Source organism: Triticum urartu, chromosome 5, assembly GCF_003073215.2.
Source record: "Triticum urartu cultivar G1812 chromosome 5, Tu2.1, whole genome shotgun sequence".
NCBI classification, from domain to species: Eukaryota; Viridiplantae; Streptophyta; class Magnoliopsida; order Poales; family Poaceae; genus Triticum; species Triticum urartu.
In genome coordinates, this window is record NC_053026.1 from 48,244,448 (window position 1) to 48,262,956 (window position 18,509).

General features: G+C 45.0%; 1 protein-coding gene across 3 annotated transcripts; it reads left to right on the forward strand.

Moving 5' to 3' along the window:
• The first annotated feature begins 562 nt into the window (after positions 1 to 562).
• LOC125507801 (release factor glutamine methyltransferase) lies at positions 563 to 7,393 on the forward strand. 3 transcript variants are annotated; one of them, XR_007283028.1, is made up of 4 exons: positions 567 to 1,333; positions 4,820 to 5,065; positions 5,643 to 5,837; positions 6,943 to 7,393. XR_007283028.1 is itself a non-coding variant. In XM_048672305.1 (3 exons), exons 1-3 carry the CDS (start codon positions 641 to 643, stop codon positions 6,955 to 6,957), a joined length of 954 nt encoding a protein of 317 aa, XP_048528262.1. In that variant the 5' UTR covers positions 563 to 640; the 3' UTR covers positions 6,958 to 7,393. The 3 variants fall into 3 exon arrangements, 2 of the variants coding, with proteins under 2 accessions (XP_048528262.1, XP_048528261.1); XM_048672305.1 differs by lacking the exon at positions 5,643 to 5,837 and having other exon boundaries at positions 563 to 1,333; XM_048672304.1 differs by lacking the exon at positions 6,943 to 7,393 and having other exon boundaries at positions 566 to 1,333; positions 5,643 to 6,366.
• Positions 7,394 to 18,509: the final 11,116 nt, after the last annotated feature.

Below are 18,509 nucleotides of genomic sequence, written 5' to 3' on the forward strand. Positions count from 1 at the left end.
ATTTGGAGTGCCCACAACATGCAAATCCGGGAAACCTACTTTTACAATATTGCATGGCGGAAGTTGAGCTCACCCTCATAGAGCTACAAGCACATTGTTGGATGAAGTTTAAGGGGCAGTTTGTGTGGACCGCCATGTGCCGGGTCTAGCTCTAGCATTGTTGAATTTGAAAATAGATGTTTTCGAAAAACTTATTGAACATCCAACTATCTCGTTGAATTTAAACTATTGTTGTGCTAGAGATATTTGCACGGATGAACTATGCAATTTTCTAAAATTACTTTCGAGTGTTGCGGGCTTGGTTTGTTTGAACAGGTGAGATATTGTCAGTTCTACGAAAATTATGTCCTAATTTTTTTGAATTCCATTGTGTCTGATAAAGTTTGTCCGGTTTGTTGACATTCTGTTCGGAGTGTATGCGGGCAATGGTTGAATATTCGGCCGCATCATTTTCTGTAAATTGTTCCCCACCAATCCTAGAATCTCCGATTTAAGAGTCCCGTACGTTTTTTTTTGAGCGGTAAGAGTCCCGTACGTGCCCTAACTTGCAGGGACAAATCCGTCCATTTTCATTCCCTCAGCCGCCATTTTTCTCCTCCTTTCCCCTCTCTCTCTCTCTCTCTCTCTCTCTCTCGAAGCCATGCTCTCGCTGTCCGCCCGACCCATCCTCTCCGCCTTCCTCCCCAAACCCAAACCCCGCCGCCTCCTCCTCCTCCTCAGACCCCGCCGTTCCTCCGCCTCCGCCTCCGCCCTGACGCCGCCTACCCCGCGTACCACCACCCCCGACCCCCCGGAGGACGCAGACCCCACGCCGCTCTTCCTCCGCCCGCCGACCCACCCCGTCCCGGAGGCCTCACTCGCCGCCTTCCGCCGCCGGGCCGCCGCGCTCGTCCCGCCCTCCGCGCCGCACCTCCACCGCCACCTCCGCTGGCTCCTCGCGGACGCCTCCGCCCCCGCCCCGTCCGGCGCCGACCCGGCGGCGCCCCACCTCCTCCGCGCGCCGCTCGATGAGCTCGAGGCCCTGTGGCTCCGCCACGTCCGGGACAGGCGCCCGTTCCAGTACGTGGTCGGGAACGAGCACTGGAAGGACCTGGTGGTCGCGGTCCGGGACGGCGTGCTCATCCCGCGGCCCGAGACGGAGACCGTCGTCGACATGGTCGCGGCGGTCGAGGGGTTCCAGGACGGGTGGTGGGCGGACCTCGGGACCGGGAGCGGCGCCATTGCCGTGGCCGTGGCCAGGATGCTGGGGCCCGGGGGGAGGGTGTTCGCCACCGACGTCAGCGAGGTCGCTGTTGAGGTCGCGCGGCTCAACGTCCAGAGGTACGGGGTGCAGGTGAGGCGATCTCAGTTGTGTCTAGAGTTGGGAAACTTAAGCTGTTTTACATCCACTGTGAATCTGTGATCAAACTAAAATGCTGCCACTTATACCCAGCTAAATAATGCATGATGTTTTCCTGGTTATCATCCATCGGTGTAGTGAGCTAACTGAATCTGTGTTACAATGTAGTCTAAGACAGTGCCGTTAAACTGGTAGTGTAGGGTGGAATGTGGATAATCATTTACTATGTAGCGGCAATTCTAGTTTGCCACCAATGGATGCAACAATTATAGCGTCTCGTACTTAACCATATCAACTGCATTTGTTTGTTATACAACAAGTACGATCTGATATATGACCAACCAAAATATCTGCTGACATAAATTGGTGGTGTAGGGTGAAATGCAGATGATTATTATTATGCTACCAGCATTTCTATTTTGCCACCAATGGACGCGGCAATTGTTGTGTCATGTGCTTAAGCATATCTATTGCATTTATTTATTATACAGCAAGTATGAGCTGATATATGACCAACCAAGATTCGAAAAAAATATTTAGACACAGGCTTATTCTACATGACCATTGTATATATAATCGACCAGATTACTTAATTTTAACCAAGTGGAGGCTCATAACAGAAGATCAGTTTAGCAACCTATCATGAGTTCATGACTTCAGTTAAGCAAGCTGATCAACGTATTTGTCAACCCCTTCTTAATATTACCTTGTCGGATCAGCGCCTTCGTTTTGGGCTGCTTCTAGATTTTAGTGTGGAGGGCTTCGGCATTTCATTAACAAGCTTCAAGAACGGAAGCTTAAACATGCCATGATGTTTTGCCTCCAGTGTCCACACCTCTTGCCCGAGGCACCGGTATGAATTGTAATTCTCCTTTCAGAGCTTCTCTAGATTACTCTTAGAAAAACCATCCTCGCCAACCTTAGTTGGTCACATTCTCTTCAAGCTGAAATGAGAAGGCCTTCCTCTTGGGCTCGATTGGCTCGGCGAGTTTGGCCCGCAGTGCCTTCCTCTTGCGTTGGGCTTTCTTGGCCACTTCCTCTTTTGAAAGGGCACTGGCTTGGGTTCCACCTCGTAGGTCTCAGACTTAGTATCTTGTACCTGAGGACAAGGTGAGAGACTCTGAGTCTGACTCCGAGGACATTGAGACCCATGATATTGAGTCCGAGGCTGACATGGTGCAGCCCAAGCCAGCTCCCCTCGAAGTAGAATGTGGCCAAGAAGCCCTAGCGCAACATGAAGGCGCTGCATGCCGAACTCATCGAGCCAACCTAGCCTAGGAAAAAGATCTTGTCTCCTCAGTTGAAGAGGATACAACCGGCTGAGGTTGCCAAACATGGTCTGCCTGAGAGTATTTTGGAGAAACACTTCAAGGAGAAGTGTGATTCTTACTGGTACATGGGGCAGGAAGTGTTGGCACTCGACACAAATCATCGCAGCATGTTTAAGCTTCTATTCTTGAAGCTTGTTGATGACAAGGCCTGACCCATTAACATTAAAATCCAGAAGCAACAGACTGCCCAAATGAAGGGGCTGGGTGACATGGTGATATCAAGGAGGTGACCAATGTGCTGATCAACTTCCATAAGTGAAGTCATGATATGTCAGTAAGTAACCTACTTGAGTATACACAAATGGTCATGTCGATAAGTTTCTATTTGGTTATTTGTTTCAATGGAGATGCCAATTCATGTCAGAATATTTTTGGTTAGTCATATCAGTTTGTGTTTGTTGTATAACAACTAAATGCAATCGATATGGTTAAGCACATGGTGTAAGAATTCCTGCATTCATTGTTGGCAAAATAAAATATAATTGCTCGTAGCATAATAAATTCAGCGTAGGGTGGATTTTGATTTGTTGCCAAAAACGGAGGTGTTGTTTCATGTTCTGGTTTTGACTTACTAGTTTAGGTAGCAAGCGAGTTAAACCAAAATTGAGATCTACATTTGGTAAATGCTTCAAGTTGGAACACCATTTAGTAGTAATTGTATTTCATAGTCTGCTTACTTGCTCCTGTTAGTTCCACAACTATACCCTGAAGAAATGGCTACTACCACCGGGTTTTATTTGTTTGCACAGCTAAAATGTATTTCTGACTAATCAGCTTAGAAAAGAAAATTGGCTACTGCCGGATTTTAGATTTTCTGACTAATCAGCTTGAAACGTCTGCAACGCCCCTGAATGCACTGGTCAATCATGAAATTTGCAGAAGTAATCACATTCATTGAACAATTCACAAATCTTCCAATACGCACACACACACGCGCGCGCACACACACAGAAAATACATATGGTCTGAGCAACTACTGAGCTCGGGGAGAGTGGAGATTTTGGTGCAGGAGGCGGCGCAGGAGGAATCTCAGGGTGGTGGGGTTGGTGAGGCCGGACCAGACCATGGAAGGGCGTGGCATGGACGGAGCGGACCACCGCCGAGGGCGGTGTAGGAGGAGACGGTTGGAGGCCCTGTGGGAGGACGACGAAACGTTCTCGTCTGACGGAGGCACGGTGTCGTCGGCGCTGGAGGCCTTAACAATGGCTAAGCCGGCTGCCATGGCTCCAGCAGTCGAGGTCTTCAACCCGGACAGGATCCCGGCGCCTGTCTTCCAGCCCAGGACGGGGTAGTCGCAGGTGGAGTGGAGCATCGCGCCCAACGAGCCGCTGTTCAGCATTCACGGCGCCAGCCAGTCTGAGGACTTCTACGCCACCAGCAGGTCCCGATTTGATTACTACGATGAGGCCATGGCTGCCGATGGGGATCAGGATGGGAAGCTGCCGCCGCTCACGGAGGTCTCGGATCACGGTGGCAAGGAGTTCGGCATGCTGGGCAGCAAGCTGTCGGCCGCGAGCGACAGGAGGAGACGGCTGGCGAGGCCCTATGGGAGGCCCTTGGATCAGACGGGAGAGATGAGAGGAGAGAGGAGTCATGGGTGGAGGACGCGGTGAGCAAAGACGGCGGGTCAGGGTGAGAGTGGCGGCTGCTGGAGGAATAGCTTAGGGCTGCGGTGGCAGTTTCATTGTAATATTGACTGGAAACAGGTGCAAGGACTGAAAATAAACCATTTTCTTTTGCGGGAAGGTGCAGAATCACCGAAATCGCTGCTTCCGGCTTGGCTTGCCTGGTAGTTCATTTTCCAGAATCAATTCTAGGAAGCTAGGTAAGAATCTGATGTGTTTGTTTGAGATTCTGATTTTGGAAGGCCTAGAATCTGAGAATCATTTGCTGGGGCCCAAACAATGGCCACCTAAGTTGCAGCCGAGATTTATGTTCAGGGAAATATTCAAGTTAGAACACATTTTATTAGTAACTCTACTTTCAGTCTATTACACGTTTTTATAAGAGCTACTTGCTACTGCAGCTACTCCCAGAAGCAAAATTACTGGCTGCTGCTTCCGGGTTTTAATTGTTCTGCACAGTTAAATTTGTATTGCTTTGCAGAAGTACATGAATTCTTATTGTTAATGTCGTGTACTGAAAATAGGATAAAGTTGAGATAAGGCGCGGCTCATGGTTCGAACCTCTAGAAGATGTCAAAGGAAAACTGATGGGTGTCATTAGTAACCCTCCATACATACCAACTGATGATCTACCTGGCCTGCAACCTGAAGTTGGTTGGCATGAACCAAAATTGGCACTTGATGGAGGCAAAGATGGCCTTGATCATTTGCTTCATCTATGTGAAGGGTTATCTTCGGCACTGATGCCTGGAGGTTTCTTTGTTTTTGAGGTAAAGCATCTTCAGATGTCATGTATCTTAGATTTGCATGTTTTTGTTAACTACCAGCACCATTGTACATGACACTGTAAATTGCTACTAGATAACTTCAAACGAATAATTCAGTCCAATATGGGCTTAAATTGTTACTAATATGTTTCATGTTTAGCTGTAGGAGCAATTTTGTTTTTAAGACTTTCAGATACTTATTTAGTAAGTGATTGGTTGTGCACTTGCTTACAAGATCATAAAGAGATACTCCCTCCATTCACTATTATAAGATGTTCTAATTTTTTTCTGATGGGATGTATATAGACGTATTTTAGTGTGTTTGGTCACTCATTTCAGTCTGTATGTAGTACATACTGATACATCCATAACATCTCATATTAACTGAGGGAGTATCACATAACATGAAACAAGCTGTGCTGCTTTTATATGTACTACCCTACAGTGCCTTGATTGGTATTCCCTCAGATGCACATCATGCTTTCGCTTTTCTTTGGATTTGTTGCTTTGCAAGTCCTGAAGGAACATTAGTATTTTCACTGATGTAACATGCAAAAACCTCTTTGTGTCTGTGTGGCAGACAAATGGCAACAAGCAGTCAGAGTTTCTTGTCGACTTCATTAGTACAAAGTGGAGCTCATCTTTTTGCGACGTGGAGGCAGTTTTAGACTTTGCAGACATCAAACGTTTTGTAAGAGGGTACCGCAGATGAAAAAAAAATATGGATGCTGATAAAATATTGTTTGAGATCACTTCTGTTCCTTAGTGATTTTGGGTAAGAATTGCCCAATTTCTGACTTGTTTGCAGTGCAGCAGCAGCACTTGGTTGTTTCAACCATCATCTTCTGTCTCTGGCGTCCCTGCAGTTTGTGGATCTTTAGTTACTGAAATACTCCCTCCGTTCGGAATTACTTGTCGCAGAAATGGATGTATCTAGGCATGTTTTAATTCTAGATACATCCATTTCCGAGACAAGTAATTCCGAACGGAGGGAGTATGTGCTTATTCTATGGTAGTCCTTAGTTACTACTCCCTTCGTCCCAAAATAAGTGTCTCAATTTTGTACTAACTCTAGTACAAAGTTGTACTAAGGTTGAGACATTTACTTTGGGATGGAGGGAGTATATGCTAGATTGTGGAAAACTGACAAGTGACGCTCAGCTTGGGACATATTATATGCTAACTGCTAAGGTGTCGTATAACTTTTAAGGTGCCTTTTCTTTTTCTTCAGATGATGGCTTCTTGATATCCTAGTCATTCAAGTGATACAACACTGCTTTAAATGACACCTCTCTTTTGTGAAAGATATAATTGCTGTCTTGTCGTCGTCTGTCCTCTTAGTGTAACAAAGAGATGTTTTGCAGTTTACTGTAAGCTTGTGCATATGTAATTTCTCTTGCACATAGATAAATAACTTTTAATAGCGAACCTCCTGATGGATGGCAATTATATCCGTTAATGTTTAATTGTAGGAACCTCATCTCACGTGAGTTCGTTTTCGCTCGTAAGTTTGCTGAATTTTGATGTCTGAACTTCCCAGCCCTGCTGACCTGGTTCCTGATCGAATAACATATCCAATAGAGCTTTGATGTGCATTGCAACCAGTTTTTTTTTTTCAGTCATGATAGCACCACTATAAAGTTCATGTGGGGAACACAACTATGGTGTAAGTGATATTGTTAGCAAAGTTCACACAAAGCTGCATCTATGCTGACTACGTGTGAACTGATCATGGGTTCAAGCAAAAAGATAATGTTTCTCATGTGTCCCAAAGTTGTAGAACTCGTCACGTGAATTTGTGTACATTCCTGTGCTTTTCCTTGTATATTCCTTCGTGATATATATCTAAACTTTGCTCTTTCTCTTCCTCTGCTTTTCAGACGCCTATCAGTTGAAAAGAAAAAGGTGGTATCGATGTTCATATTCTGGGCAGGCTTAAGCGAGAAGCGAGCAAACCCAGTTACATAATTCCCTCTGGGGCACTTATCACTTGCAGCTTAAGCGTCGTAGTGGGCAATAACATAATGCAAGTCAATCATGATCCCTGTGCATGTGAGTGAGATGAGATGGATTTTGTTGCCAAGCTGCCATTGATGGTCCAAGGAAGCTTCTCTACGCCACGGTGGACACAGGTCTTCCAGTAGCTTGCATACAAAAAGGTGTACCTGGCATTTGTTTTTAAGGGGTGGTATGTGTGGCCAATTGTTCTTTTTGACGTGTTGGGCTGTCTGTGATGATGTGATCTGGAGGGAGAGGCTGCTTTTGTAGCCTCCAAATTATTCCGCCGTCCACAAGCGACTGGTGTGCTTAATTATTTGTCCCTGCTGATAATGTTCTCTTGCCCACCATTTGATCCATCTCCAGGTAAAACATATGCTGAAAACTCTAACATGTTTATCAAAATACTGTCAGTTCCTTTCTTTGGAAAACTGAAAATTTTGACATAAGCACATTCTTTTCAAAGAAAATCAGGAGTCCATCATCAATTGTGAACTTTCATTTTGCATCTTTGGGTGTTCTTATACTCCCTTCGATCCATATTAATTGACGTTGCTTTAGTACAACTTTATTAGAATTTGGTCGCCAACTGCATCGGACTAGAGCTCTAGTTTTGTGCTGCATACATAACAGTAAAAGCACGCTGCTGGGAACATCTTTCGAATGCAAATCCAGTGGTATATTCCCGGGGAATATAACTTGTATTTTCTTACTCCATCGTCACTATGTGTTGCCGGAAATTGCAGAGGCCAAGGTGGGTGCGTTGGACAGTGATCTTGGACAGAATTACCCCAAAAATAGGATAACGCCTTGTATACCAGTCCGAAGGTGGTATTCATGGCATAATGTGAGCCGTTGGATCTTAGAATCAAAGAAAGTCGAAGCTGAAAAGATCATCAAGGCGTGACAAGCAAGGATTGAGGCACAAGTTATCCCTGCTCTAAAGGAATGAATGTCGGAGCCTTGATCTAGATGCCGTCTCCTCTTCTTCTACCTTTAATCCAACTCCTCCTTGACTGAATCTAGAGAGAGACTGAAAGAGAGAGAAGCAGGTGAGCACAAGTAGCGCCTTGTAGACAGCATGTGAAGTAGTTCTACCTCCTTTCAACTATCTGCCCATCTCTGTCCATCCAGCTGAGCTGTTTCAACCAATCTCTTGCAAGGACATATTTGTCTCAAAGTTGATTGGCCAACTGTTGCTGCAATCATGGTTTATTTATAGTGTAATCCTAGTTTTATCGCGGTTGTAAACGCGTAATTTAGGAGGCCAATTCTTGCCTCTGGATTATGTATCGTATACTTGAAGAGGATTGGACAGATGGGGATTACGACGCATATAAAAATTAGCGAGAGAGCATAGAAGAATATTACCAGTGATGGTGATACCAGATGATTAAGTAGCAGTAGGCACAAGTCAAGTCAAGAAAAGTATTGGCAAGTTCAGGCTAGGTGCATATAGTTTGACTTTCTCATCATTTGAGTTTGAGAGGATGACAGCAGGAGTTCTCCAGGACACCAGATCAGGTCAAGACATTAAACTTTTACATTATGGTGGTAGTTTGAGTTGAGGGCATATATGTAAACACCTTTAAAATCAGAATGCAGATCATGAATGCCAGGTCAAGATCCAAGAAACAGTATCAGTGTTGCTTGTGTCGAGCTCCATGCCATTCATTATTTACAAGGAAAAGTCAGATCCTCGGTCATCTGACCCCAGACCCCATGATGCAATCCCTGGTGCATCATCCTTTAATTTACTCTTTTTTTATGGATGCATCATCCTTTACTGATTTATAAAAATATAGCCAAAAATTGCATGGTAGATAGGGCTCAAATATGCAAAAAAAAAAAAAGTAAAAGGAAGGGGAATAAATCAAAGGAGGGGGAAAAGAGAAAGGAAAAAAAATGTGGAGCTGCTTTGGTTGAGCCGAAACAAATCTAGTGTCACGCAGACGCTTCTTGACATGGCAGCATCTCGGCTCATGAGAGAGGTCAACTGGGAGGTTGCTTCTCTTTCACCTTTAGCATGCAGCCCTATGAATGATTTGGTAGCACCTTCCCCAATAATTAGGCATGTGCATCGCATGTGACTGGCCTCACCTTGCACATAGATCCCCTAAATAAATGGATAATCACAATCTTTGGAGTTTTCTCATTGTTTTTTTCCATCAAAGTTTTCTAATTGCTTGTTGGCTGGCACATAGATATGTCTCACTTGAATAATGGAGACAGGATAGTATTGTTCTCTTTCTTTCATTCTTTCTTTTGACGTGTCATTAGCTATGGTGGTTCATCTCCCTGAGCGAGTGGAGGTGGTTCGCAGTGACGGTACCATTACTTTCTTTGGTCGGGCACTTTCCAACAGTTTGGCAACCAAGAGCGAGCAAGGGCTGGACCTTGAGATAAAGAAGAGGACAGCAAGTGAATAGTGATCTATTTTGGGCAGGTCGTGCTTTTCTACTTTTGATCAACGCTTGCAGGTTGAGGTACCGACACAAATAGATTCAGTAAAAGGATGCTTGCAAGGAGAAACAAACCGCATATATGCATGGGCCCGCAGGCGGAGAAAGAAAAGAGATACTCCCTCCGTCCCATAATATAAGAACGTGTCAAAAACGTTCTTATATTATGGGACGGAGGGAGTAACAAAAAGGAAAACAAAGCACGGATGTTAATCCTCCTCCGCTCTTTGCATTCTTGGATGCGCATAACCATACTTTTGTGGAAACTAAGATAATTACACGTGCGTTGCAACGGAGGCATAAATCTTGTAGTAGGTTGACACGTGGTTTACTTGTTCGTATTAATTTGATTATGTAAACAAAATAGGATTTTATTTGGTAAACATTTATTGGCTTATGAGTAAATAAGAGTTGAGGCAGTTTTCAAGGGAATCCGGTGAAAAAGAACGAAGATGAGAGAAAAAATCAAAACAGTGAGAGAGAGGGAGCGCGTACAAGGTTGGACGAAGGATAAACGAACGAAAGGACCTTATGCCCTGTTTAAGTAAGAGAGGATATGAAGGATCAAAGATGCTCGTGAAATTCACTAGAGGGGGCGGGGGTGAATAGGCGACTACAAAATTGATCTTTTTCTTAGTTGCCTTTAGAGGCTAGTGTGGAAATGTAAGTTCACTAGATTTGCAATTAGATGATACACTCAATACAATGTGTTACAACAAGTTCGCAAGCTACAAAGGGAACAAACAAGCAAGTAAAAAACAACAAGTAAAGCTAGGGGTTAAGAGATAGCCAGAAGTGATGTAGACGAAGATCTAATTTGAAGTCCACATACTTGAGGGTGTGCTAATCTCCGTTGGAGAGGTGAGGAACAACGAATGCATCCCCTTATGTCTCCGAGAATCTTGAAAAACTCCCTCTCACTAGGGGTAGCTCTCGGGGAGAGCTCTAAACCCTCACAAATGAGCCCGGTGCACAACCACATGAATGGAAGCTCCTAGGAAACACCAAAGATTTGTAGATCAAGTGTTCCTCTTGCTATATCTCTCTTAAATATGGGATGGATTGGGTGGCTAGAGAGGGAGGAGTCAAGCTCTGAAGTTTCTGGATCAATGGTGAGAATGTGTTGGATTCACCCCCTTCTCAAGGAAGAAGAAAGGAGCTTATATAAGTCAACCCACAAATCTTCCCTTTGGCGCCAGTCTACAAAAGTCAAACTATTTGATCGAAGTCAAACATTTCGACCAGGTGTCCACCTATTTTTCTATTATTGTTTATCTCTTAAAACTATGTGATTTCGGTCCGGGGAATTGGTACTTCTAGCTATGATAAGAAATTTTGAGATCACCTTTCAATTAGGAATTCTTTCCATGAGTTCGATAGCTCAGGGTCACCTGGGGGATAAGCATGCTATCTACATCTGAAGCCGGATCAAAAGTAATCAATATACAACTTTTTCGCAAAACAATTAGTTTTGGCCTAACATATATGTAGCATTCTTATTCTTGGAGGTGGTACCTCTTTGACTATCTAAGCTCCCCAAGCTAGTCCCCACTCCCCTAAGCTTCCATTTGAGCAAATCTTTAAATCTAAGGTGTGGATTTGAGAGGGAAAAGAGAGGAAAATATTCCCCATTTGAGATCCAAGCTTTCCCCCAATTTGACATAAGCATTTGAGAAACTTTCCAAGCCTCCCTTGATCTTGTTGCTCTTGGAAGTTGGAGACTCCTAAGAGGTCAGTGTCACTGTGAGCTTTCCACTTGCGTGCCCCGGAGGTTGTGAAGGTTGGAAGCCACCTTTAAGGCTATTGGGCTTGGGCATTTGTTGGCTGAGGCTCAAGGAGAAGAAGGATACATTTTGTGTTGTGAGGTGCTTTAGTTGACATCCTCCTCTCCAAGGAGACTGACATCCCTCCAAGGATGCGAATTTCGGGATAGATCATTGTCTCTCTTCCCCTTTGGTTATTCCTTTCCACCTCATAGTATTTCTTATATTGGAGTAATTAGGCTGGCTTACTTCTCAACGATGTTAGCTAGTTACCTCCTACACATAGAGTGATCGACGTAGTTGCACCTCTAGAGAACTAGTGATTACACAATATCTGAAATCAACTAATAAAAGTAAATATTTGTAGTCACCCATTCACTCCCTCTACTCGGCTTCTTTCATCCTTCACTTCCCTCCCTCTCCCGAAGGTCTTTGGCATCTATGAAAACGAGGCGAGGAAGTTAGGAACTGATACGTCTCCAACGTATCTATAATTTTTGATTGTTTCATGTTGTTATATTATCATATTTGAATGTTTTACAATCATTTTATAGCAATTTTATGTCATTTTTTGGGACTAACCTATTGACATAGTGCCCAGTGCCAGTTGTTGTTTTTTGCTTGTTTTTTACTTCGCAAAATATCTCTATCAAACGGAGTTCAAACGCAGCGAAACTTTTGGGAGATTTTTTTGGACCAGAAGACAACTTGGGAGCCAAGGAAGCACCTGGGGGGAGGCCTGTGGGGCCCACAAGACACTGATGACCCACAAGTATAGGGGATCAATCGTAGTCCTTTCGATAAGTAAGAGTGTCGAACCCAACGAGGAGCAAAAGGAAATGACAAGTGATTTTCAGCAAGGTATTCTCTGCAAGCACTGAAATTATAAGTAACGAGTAGTTTGATAGCAAGATAATTTGTAACGAGCAAGTAACGATAGTAGTAACAAAAGTGCAGCAAGGTAGCTCAATCCTTTTACCATTGGTGCCTCTCCGATGATGCGTGAGTAGTTCATTATAGACCTACAGGTCCGTACGCAGTAGCTAGATGGCTTCTTCTCTCTTTTTGATTCTCAATACAATGGTCTCTTGGAGATCTATTTGATGAACTTTTTGCGGTGTGTTTGTTGGGATCCGATGAACTTTGAGTTTATGATCAGATCTATATCCATGAATATTATTTGAGTTTCTTTGATCTCTTATATGCATGATTATTTATAGCCTCGTATTTCTTTTTCGAATCTTTGGTTTAGTTAGGCCAACTAGATCGATTTTTCTTGCCATGGGAAGAGGTGCTTTGTGATGGGTTCGACCTTACGGTGTCCTCACCCAATGACAGAAGGGGTAGCGAGACACATATGTATCATTGCTATTAAGGATAACAAGATGGGGTCTATTCCTACATGAATAGATCTTGTCTACATAATGTCATCGTTCTTATTGCATTACTCCGTTTCTCCATGAACTTAATACACTAGATGCATGCTGGATAGCAGTCGATGTGTGCAGTAATAGTAGTAGATGTAGAATCGTTTCGGTCTACTAATCTTGGACGTAATGCCTATATATTGATCATTGCCTTGGATATTGTCATAATTATTCGATCTTATATCAATTGTCCAACAGTAATTTGTTTACCCACCGTATGCTATTTTCTCGAGAGAAGCCACTAGTAAAATCTACGACCCCCAGGTCTATCTTTTATCATATTTGCTTTCCGGTCTATCTTTTCTCGTATTTATTTTCATATCTATTATTCCAAAAACCAAAAAATACCTTGTTGCACTTTTTCTTTATTTGTTTTATTTCGTGTTTTCTTCAGATCTATTTGCCCAAACTCATACAAATTAATCTATCTTTTTTACCAAGGAGGGATTGACAACCCCTCTTACGCGTTGGGTTGCGAGGATTTGTTCTTTGTGTGCAGATACCGATTACATAGTGTTGCTTGGTTCTCCTACTGGATTGATATCTTGGTTTCGTAACTGAGGAAAATACCTACCATAACTGTGCCACATCATCCTTCCTCTTTGGGGAAATATCGACGCGGTTTCAAGCCGCATCAGGAACCATGACCCTTTTACATTTATAATAGTTTAGATCTTCCTATATTTGGTGTCATCGGGCCTGAATAATGCCCACCCAAATATAATGTATGCTTTTCCGTGTGTGGCTTCCCCTATCTTCTCCTTCTTAGGGCCTTCCTCAAAACTGGGCCCTTGCTCATGAACCATCTCCTTCATCTCCAAGGTGACCATATCTTCCAAATGTTTTTTATGTGCTAATGTTTTCATGTTCCTTGGATTTGGTGCATGGCCCCTCTCATATCCTTTAGTTTGAGATATTTTATTTTTCTTTCACAATGGTCTCACTGCTACAAAAACATGCCAACAGTGGCGGGTGCAAAAGGCACACCAATGGCGAGCGGGTTTGTGAAGGGCGTCTGCCAGTGCTAACATGCCACTAGTGGCGGACATAGCACCTAAGTGTAATTTTGGTAATTAATGACAATCCCTATGGACTAATCCTTTCATTGATATATATTAGAAGGAATATTCCATAGGTGATTCCTTAAGGACATTGGTTGGATTCAAGGATGAATGCCATAAAGATTATTAAAATTTGGACATTTCATGGTTAATTTTGGGACTATTTTAGGTTTATGAATATTAATGGCATTTAATACATTTCTAGTTATTTAATGGACATAAATCAAATTTGAACTACATGTACATTACAAAATGTCCAAATAATGACAAAAACATAGCATTTGAGTTCTTGAGTATGTATTTAGGCCATATATGCAAATAATAATTACATGTTCATTAATTGGGTATGTGCCGTGCCTCGCGGCTGTCTTCAGTTTGTAAACAAACATACATCATATCACTTTTAAATATTCTTAAAATTTTAACCACATACTCTACATGTCATGTAATGACACCATGCAAAGTTTCAAAGGTGCCAGACAACATGTTTTTTAATTCAAGAAACAATTTTGCATATTTAAAAGTAGCTAACTTGTGTTTAATTAGACCTAAATATCCTATTTATGATCTTTCTTCTACTCTTTCAAAATTAATTTTAAATTATAGTTGCAGATCAAAATTGAAATATATCCAACTAAATAAAAAATTATTAAAAATATAAAGAAAATATATAAAATATCGAAACCTACAAAATTCGAACCATTTTCCATACAATACCATGGTCACAAAAAAATAACACACTAAAATATCTAAGAAATACATGAAATTAAACAAAATAGCTACATGTTTGAGGGGCAAAGGTAGGTGCCCGCCACTAGTATACCTCCTACCATGGCTAACGTGGGCCAAATCTGTGGCCAAATTACGAGTGGTGGGCTGATACCAGTGCTTGCCGCTGCTGATCTAACTACTAGTGGTGGTAAGTTTCTGATAACCCACGGTGGACGCCAACTGTCGTGGAATTGTCATGGAAGATGTTCTTAGTGTGAGGACTTAGTCGTGAGGCCAATGCATCTATGTGGTAGCTTGGCGTCCATGGCGGTTCTGCCAGCGAATTTGAGGCGGGGCGCTTGGCGAGATGGAGCGAGGCAAGACAGTTGTGGCTGTCCCAAGGGCGAGACAGCGGAGGCGGCCGGAGACAACGCAAGATGGAGGCGGCTCCAGGCAAGGCCGCAGCAGTGGCTTGGTGCGCCGGTAGAGGGCATGACAGCGGACCGGCGCACCGGCCATGGTTGAATCGCAGCAGCGGAAGCATGGCAGGTCGACCCAGGCGGGTTTGACTCCTCCTCTGGTTGTTGCGGTCGAGGATCATCCACGTCCAAATATATTCTTGTTGACGTACGGTGCTTCGTGCTATTGTTGGTTCAATGGGACATAACAGTAGCAGTATGATCCTGATGTCACTTCGGGATTTAGTTCTATCATAAGCAATAAGCTACTGATCTTCGACTGCGGCGGAACCACTTCTGTTCATCTCGGCAACTTACGTTGGTGACTCGTGGTTACGAACAGATCATAACCCTAATTCTTCTCTAACTCACATCTTACGGATTGTAAAATCTGGACTGGTGACGCTGATGCAGATCCTTTTCAAGCCGAGTCTTTTTTCATCTGGAAAATTGCAAACTTCTCAATCCCTAAAAGAGATCCCTTCAAGAACTCAACACCACCGTACGCAGTGTGATGCCCTCAATTTGACCGTACACTATTCATACCCGCAAATGTGTACGATCAAGATCAAGGACCCACGGGAAGATATCACAACACAACTCTAGACACAAATTAAAATAATACAAGCTTTATATTACAAGCCAGGGGCTTCGAGGGCATGACTACATAAGCTCGAATACACAAGAGTCAGCGGAAGCAAATAATATCTAAGTACAGACATAAGTTAAACAAGTTGCCATAAGATTGCTAGCACAAACTAGGATACAGATCGAAAGAGGCGCAGGCCTCCTGCCTGGGATCCTCCTAAACTACTCCTGGTCGTCGTCGGCGGCCTGCACATAGTAGTAGGCCCTCCGGTGTAGTAGGAGTCGTTGTCGATGATGGCATCTGGCTCCTGGGCTCTAGCATCTGGTTGCGACAACCGAGAGGAAAGGAAAAGCGGAAAAGGGGGAGCAAAGCAATCGTGAGTACTCATCCAAAGTACTCGCAAGCAAGGATCTACACTACATGTGCATTGGTATCAATGAAATGGGTAGTATCTATGGACTGAACTACAGAATGCCAGAATAAGAAGGGATAGCTAGTCCTATCAAAGACTACGCTTCTGGCAGCCTCCATCTTGAAGCATATAGAAGATAGTAGATGGTAAGTTCACCAAGTATCATCGTATAGCATAATCCTACCCAGTGATCCTCTCCTCGTTGCCCTGTGAGAGAGCGATCACCGGGTTCTATCTGGCACTTGGAAGGGTGTGTTTTATTAAGTATCCGGTTCTAGTTGTCATAAGGTCAAGGTACAACTCTGGGTCATCCTTTTACCGAGGGACACGGCTATTCAAATAGATAAACTTCCCTGCAGGGGTGCACCACATTACCCAACACACTTGATCCCTTCGGCCGGACACACTTTCCTGGGTCAAGCCCGGCCTCGGAAAATCAACACGTTGCAGCCCTACCTAGGCACAACAGAGAGGTCAGCACGCCGGTCTAAATCCTATGCGCGCAGGGGTCTGGGCCCATCGCCCATTGCACACTTGCACGTTGCGTACACGGTCGGTAAGCAGACCTAGCTTCCCTAATACAAGAGCAGGCGTTCCAGTCCAATCTAGCGCGCGCCGCTCAGTCGCTGACGTCAAGAATGCTTCGGCTGATACCACGACGTCGAGTGCCCATAACTGTTCCCGTGTAGTTGATTAGTGCGTATAGGCCAGTGGCCAGACTCAGATCAAATACCAAGATCTTGTTAAGCGTGTTAATTGATGTAACCGCGGACGTCGACCAGGGCCAGGCCCACCTCTCTCCTAGGTGGTCTCAACCTGCCATGTCGCTCCACCACAAAGATCCACACAGAGGGCCATCGGGAAAGTATGTCCTTTCAGCCCCCAATCCGTGAATTAACCATAGGTACTCAATGAGCCGACCCGACTTTAGTCTCCACATGTATCATCATTATGTATATAAGTATATACCCGTCATCAACTCCCGAGTGATCACGGCCTGGTAGTATAGCATGGCAGACGGACAAGAAAGTAGGGCCACTGATGGAATACTAGCATCCTATACTAAGTATTTAGGATTGTAGGTAAAGGTAACAATAGTAGTAGCAAAGATAGGCTATGCATCAGAATAGGATTAACGGAAAGCAGTAACATGCTACACTACTCTAATGCAAGCAGTAGAGAGAAGGAATAGGCGATGTCGGGTTGATCAGGAGGGGGCTTGCCTGAAAGCTTTGTTGCACAGGAAGAAGGGTCGTCGGTGAAGAAGAGGGGGGAAGAAACAGTAAATACGGAGCAAACAAAGCATCACAAAGCATAACATGGCAATACGCGGTGCTAGGGGTGGCCTAACGCAGTACTAGGTGATACCGGTGAAGAGGGGAAACATCTGGGAAAGTATTCCCGGTGTTTCCTGTTTCCGGACAGATGAACCGGTGGTGAAATGTTGCATGTTTACTATGCTAGGGATGTGTGGCGGACGAGCGGACTGCGTATTTGAATTCGTCTTTGTCGTTCTGAGCAACTTTCATGCACAAAGTATTTTCATCCGGGTTGTAGATTATTTTATATTAATTTTTAAAGTTTTAACCATTTTCTGAAATTGCTATAATTAACTAATTAGAAAAATAATCAGAAACAGGCTGGGTGCACCCGGTGCAGTGCACCCAGAGGTGCACCAAGGGCTGACAGGTGGGGTCAAATGGCCAGTTGACCCAGTCAACAAGGACTGGTCAATAGAGTGAATAGTGTGTGGGGGTCCCACATGTCAGTGTCCTAATAATTTCTAAACTATTTTTATTTTATTTAAAATAAGGTGGGACCCACATGTCATATACACCTAAACTAATTAATCACTAATCCTAATCTAACAGGGTCGGCTCCAGTGGATGGGCACGCATGCACACAGGCACCAGGGGGTGCTACTGTGGCCGGCAAGCGGGCGGCGCTGGCACCAGCAGAGGCGAGGCGCAGCTAGTGCGCGACAGGAGGCGAAAGCGGCAGCGCGGGGGCTGCGGGGAGCGGCGGCGCAGGGCAGCGGCGACGCGGGAGCTGCGGGGAGCGGCGGCGCTAGGCGGCGGGGGGGCTAGGCAGAGCAGCGGCGAAAGCGGCACAACAGGGGAGGCGCGGTCACGCGCGCGGGGCGTCACGGGGGGGGGGACCAGGGGCTGTGGCGAGCAAGCGCGGGGCGTGCGGCGTAGCCGGCAGCGGTGGGCGACGCTCGGTCGGGGCGGCATCGGCGAGCAGTGGCGGACGCCAACGGGGGGAAGGCGCGGGATGGCAGCGAGCGGGTAGGGGCAGGGCGCTCACGAGCAGTAGCATGCGCGCGAGGTAGGGGCGCGACCCGAGACACGTCGACGCAGACGCAACAGCAGGGGCGCGGGACCGGAGGTCTGGATGCGGCGGCGGCGGGCGCGGGACGATGCTAGCAGTGCTGGTGCTAGACGATGTGTACGAGCTCTAGGAAAGGTAGGGGAGGGCATGAGCTCACAGGGAAGCTCGGGGAGGTCTCGGTGAAGACGATGATGCAGCGACGGTGGCGGACCGACACGGTGGATGACGGTGGCCA